The sequence below is a fragment of the Apaloderma vittatum genome, unplaced genomic scaffold (genome assembly GCF_000703405.1).
Source record: "Apaloderma vittatum isolate BGI_N311 unplaced genomic scaffold, ASM70340v1 scaffold42152, whole genome shotgun sequence".
NCBI classification, from domain to species: domain Eukaryota; kingdom Metazoa; phylum Chordata; class Aves; order Trogoniformes; family Trogonidae; genus Apaloderma; species Apaloderma vittatum.
In genome coordinates this window covers 1019-5895 of record NW_009704859.1, presented here as the reverse complement: position 1 = coordinate 5895, position 4877 = coordinate 1019, and the positions used below count along the sequence as shown (strand labels likewise).

Sequence of the window (4877 nt, the reverse complement as noted above, 5' to 3'; positions counted from 1 at the left end):
GAGCCAGGTAATGAGCTTGAGGATTTCAAACTGCCCACAGCTGCCTCATCACTCATGGGACTGTGTCTCCATCCAGCCTGGTTCCTCTCCCGGGGGCTGGATGTAGGTCAGTCAGGAGTGGGATGTTAAGCCCGTGCCCTGCCCCACATCGCTGGATCTCTTCTTAATCTTCTGCTTTAACTGGTGCATAAGCCTCGGCCGTAGGAGCCAGGATTTATTCTGCTGGCAGCCAGGTGCCGGCGGTAAGCCTGGATGTGTGAATAGTGTCCATGTAAATAAAGCAAACTGTCTTCTTGCAGTGCTGTCCTTGAGCTATTTTGGAGCGGGGTGGGGGGGAGGGTGAAGGCTCTTTGGGGAGGCACCTGACTGCTTCATATCCCTTTTTCTCTCATTTTTCTCCAGCTTTGCTAAATCTCCCAGGCTTTTTCCCCCCTACTTTCCCTGTGGAACCAAGAGACTGAGCGTGTGCCACCAGCATGGCAGGTATGGGGGAGTGGGTCTCTGGTGAGGCTGCTCCTCGCCTCTGAAGCCCACCTGAGGCTTTACTGGCTGTAATGTCACCTCGTTAGTCCATAGCGGGGTTGTGGGTGTCCATGATTGCAGGATCCATGTGGCCAGCAAGAGCCAAATTTGTCTTGATGCCTCTGGGTGCGTTGGTCATGGTTATGAGGGGAAATCCTTAATTTCTCTGTGAAATTCATAAATTCCTGGGGCTCAGCAAGACTAATTAGGAAGCCTCTTGATTCCTGTTCAGCTCTGTGCAGTGCACAATGCTGGTGAAACTTTTTATTGCAGAAAAAGTGAACAACTTCCCTCCCCTTCCGAAGTTCATCCCCTTGAAGCCATGTTTCTACCAGGACTTCGACGCGGAGATCCCACCGCAGCACCGTACCATGGCCAAGCGGCTTTACTACCTCTGGATGCGTGAGTTGCTGGGCAGAGAAAGGCTGGGGTGGGTTTGTGTTTGCCCCTCCGAAGGCTGCTCCTCTGGAAGGGCTCCTCATGAGCTCTTCAGCAGCAGCCTGAAGCCGAGATGCCCCAGGGCAGAGGGGCTCAGGTCTTCCCCTGAAGTTGGGTCTTGCCTGTTCCTCTTGCATGTCCCTGTGTGCAGTGCTGTGCTAACAGAGCTGTCACCATCTTCTAACCTTTGAACTAATCTAGATCTCTCTTCCTTACCACCCCTGGGTGAGGAGGAAGAGCTGGAGGGACAGGCCACTCCCTGACATACGTGGAAATGTATGGGGAAAGCTGGCACAGTCGTTTTATTTATTTTTTGAAGAACGCATTTCCTTAGTTAGGTGTTTTCCCTGAACTTTGGAAGCATATCAGTGCCCAGGGAGTGCCGCGTGCTTTGGAGACAGGTTATGAGGAGCTGAGCTGGCACCGGAGAGGTCTGGCATTTCTGTTTTCCACTGGCACCCCCAGAGCAGTTCCACACTCTGGCTTTTGGGAACCATGTCCCATTGAGAAGGTGACCCTGGGGTAACTTCTCCCATCATGTCAGGAGGGTTAGCATAGTTTTTCTGTGAAAGAGGAGGAAAGAAAAAGTTGTGCTTCCCTGGAGAAGCTATCTCAGGGGTGTTAAATCCCCTCCCCATCTCAGTCTTGCTGTTCTTGCTCTGCTTAATTTAACAGAGCTCAGTTCCCGCTCCAGCCTCTCCTGCAGCACAAGTACCAGCTCTCTGAGCCAGTCGCCAATCTGTTGGTTTCCGTCTCTGAAGCTCTGCTCTGGATCATTTTCTCCCCAACTCCCCCGCAAACACTCAAGCAGGCGCAGGTGCAGAGGGGCTGAAAGGTCCTCTCCGTGTCCTTGGGGGCCTTTAGGGAGCCCCAAGTGCCCGGTCAACCCGACTGAGCTCCCTTTCTTGCCAGCTGCAGCTCTCTTGCGGGTGGCGGTGGGAGGGGTTTAGTTCTCGTCGAAATAATGAATCATTCTCAAAAATCGGAGGCGTCAGAATGCAGATGAGCCTTCTCTGCTTTGTCCTGTGTCTGCAAAGCTGGGCTTCATAGTAACAGCCCTTGTATCGCTTAACCCCGAGCAGGGGTGGGAGAGGCAAACAAGCCACCCCTCCTCCCTGAAGTGCGGAGGTGGGGGCCAGGAATTCAGGACTTTGGCTCTCAGCTCAGAGAACATTAGCTTGGGGAACCTCTACACAAGCTCCTTCAGTAAAACTGTAGATGGAGGCAAGCGAATAAAACTTTGATTTCACAAGTTTACTTCTGTTAGTGGAAACGTGCCCAGGCTCCGTGCGAGGATCCTGCTCTTCCCCATCCTCAGAGCCTCACAAGCCCTGGACTTGTTTAAGACATTACAACTCTGAGCAATATATTATTATTTTCCTTCTGCTCCTCAGCTGTGGTTAGACCCCCTTTGGCTGAGCCAGCCTAAGGATGCTGCCCAGACTCAGCCAGCTTAATTGAAGCAAAATTAAGGAAAAACCAGCTAGGCTAACATGTTGCTGGCCGAACCCGCTAGAGTTCACCCTGCCACAGGCATCCCTGGGGTCGGAGTCATCGCACTGATGTCCTTGCGTCCGCGCTACTCTGCTCCCTCTGTGTGTGTGTGTGTGTTTGCAGTGAACAGCATCACCTTGGCGGTGAATCTCGTTGGCTGCCTCGCATGGCTGATTGGAGGCGGTGGAGCTGTTAATTTTGGACTGGCAATTCTCTGGCTCATTCTCTTTACGCCCTGCTCCTATGTCTGCTGGTTTAGACCTATTTACAAAGCTTTCAAGTAAGTGGTCACACCTGGGCCTGGCTTCTCATTTTTTTTCTTGTTTTTTTAATTTATTTTATTTTTCCTTCTTAAAGCGGTTAGCGCTTAGCTTGGGGCACTGCCTGAATGAATATTTGGGGGAATTTCTGCTCTTTCTGCCCAGCCCTTTTAGCTTTACTTTCTAACCTTCAAAGCAAGGGTGTTGGGGATTTCCCGAGGCCCACATGGTATAAAGACACCTTATCTGTGGCTCTGCAGTGGTGAGGATGCAGTCAGAGGCCAACTTTGCCTCCCCTCCTGCTCATCCTTGAGGCTTTTATATTTCTCCACGAGTCCTCGAGGTGCTCGTATTGATTCTCCACGCAGCTAAGGTCAATCCCCAGTGTAATAACCCCAGGGGTGTAGTTATTCCCTGTGCGGGAAGGTCGAGTCCGATGGTGGGGCAGTGTGAGCCGAGAGCTGTGTCTGAACACAGATGCCCTCTCGCCTGATGTACAAGCTGCAGGGAGGGTCTGATGCCCTGGGGCTTTCCTGGGTGCCCCTTCACCACCTTCAACCTCTCGCAGGTTCTCCCGTGCCTTTAGTTTTGCTCTGGTTCCTGCTGTCTGCAGGCAGCTCTGCTTCTCACCACCCTCTTGCTAAACCACAGCCACTTCTGCCCTGAAAGGGTCTGAGATGTGGGAGCATCTCCCTCCCCTTGCGGCACAGTGGGGATGGAGGCGTAGGGAGTGACCAAGCCTTCTCTTGCAGGACAGACAGTTCCTTCAGCTTCATGGCCTTCTTCTTCACCTTCATGGCCCAGCTGGTGATCAGCATTATCCAGGCGGTTGGAATCCCTGGCTGGGGTGTCTGGTAAGGAAGGTGCTGCTCTCGTGTCGGGTGCAAGGACAGTCACTGTTGCACTCGTGCTGTGGCCTCTTGGTGTTTCAACATCCTCGGAGCTTCTCTCCTTAGGGAAGATGGTGTGAGGAGCTGGGATACGGATGCTGGCAGGCTGCGGCGTGTGGCCAGGAGAAGCCCCAGGCTCCTGAACCGTTTATTTTTATCTCCTTGCAGTGGCTGGATTGCAGCGATTTCCTTCTTCGGGACCAACGTGGGATCGGCCGTGGTGATGCTGATCCCCACCGTCCTGTTCACAGGGATGGCAGTCTTCTCCTTCATCGCCCTCACGATGGTACGGGAGGAGGAGGAGGGTGCCGCGTTGCTTCAGGGAGCCCTTGCTGCTGGCCTGGAAGGTCAGCATGAGCTGTGGTCGCTCAGTGCCGCCGGATTTTCTCTTTCCAACCTGCTACAGGTGCACAAGTTTTACCGGGGGAGCGGCGGAAGCTTCAGCAAAGCCCAGGAGGAGTGGACCACAGGGGCATGGAAGAACCCGCACGTCCAGCAGGCAGCGCAGAACGCAGCGATGGGGGCGGCGCAGGGGGCCATGATGCAGCACGAGACGCAGTACTCAGCCACCCCAAACTACACCTACTCCAACGAGATGTGAGCAGCGGGACTCTGTCCTCAGGCGAAAGATCTCGAGGGGGAAGGGAGGAGGAGGAGGAAGAAGGCTGAGCTGAGTTTCTGCGGCTATTTCAGAAAGTCGGAGTGTACCATAACAGATCTTCTTTTCCTGTTCTTTGTAATGGGATAGTTTTGGATTTTTTTATTTTTTCCCCCTTTTACTATCTTGAGCTCTTCTTTCCTCCTTTATTTTTCATTTTGAAGAGGCCATGAGTTGACCAGCAGGGCTCTCGTTGTGCGTGGTAGTAAGTGTTATGTTCACTTGTCTTCTTTTTCCCTGTGAAATAGTGTATGGTGGTGGTTTTTTAATTACTGTGGTGATCGGTGTACGTTAGAACTACATCAGCCAAAAGCTCCCCCTTCCACCCCCAAAAAGGGAAAGATAAAAATAGCAACCAGCACCCATCTCCCCTCTTGGAATAAGCCCTCAACCACAAGTTTCTGACATGTGTGAGTTTTCTCCTTCAGTTGGTAGCGTCCAGCCACTTGCTACTGTCTCAGCAAGGGCAAGCAATCCTGGGAATTATCCCTTTTCTTTCACTTTTTAACTAGCAGGTGGCTGGCTGCTTTAGGGTTTAAAAAACAAAATGGGGGGGGTGGGCCAGAAAAACACCCTCAATCCTGCTGTTGATATGCTGGAAGCCAAGAGATTCCT

General features: G+C 52.5%; 1 protein-coding gene across 1 annotated transcript; it reads left to right on the top strand.

The window, feature by feature from the left end:
* Positions 1-401: 401 nt before the first annotated feature.
* On the top strand, positions 402-4442 carry SCAMP5 (secretory carrier membrane protein 5). The gene is made up of 6 exons (XM_009865176.1): positions 402-483; positions 796-924; positions 2578-2734; positions 3467-3568; positions 3773-3890; positions 4011-4442. Exons 1-6 carry the CDS (start codon positions 477-479, stop codon positions 4203-4205), a joined length of 708 nt encoding a protein of 235 aa, XP_009863478.1. The 5' UTR covers positions 402-476; the 3' UTR covers positions 4206-4442.
* The last annotated feature ends 435 nt before the right edge of the window (positions 4443-4877 follow it).

What these genes read in the sequence shown, in the direction of transcription:
- SCAMP5 (XM_009865176.1), top strand. An exon ending in CCTATTTACAAAGCTTTCAA is followed by an intron (nt 2,735 to 3,466) that starts GTAAGTGGTCAC and finishes CTTCTCTTGCAG; the next exon opens with GACAGACAGTTCCTTCAGCT. An exon ending in CCTTCATCGCCCTCACGATG is followed by an intron (nt 3,891 to 4,010) that starts GTACGGGAGGAG and finishes AACCTGCTACAG; the next exon opens with GTGCACAAGTTTTACCGGGG.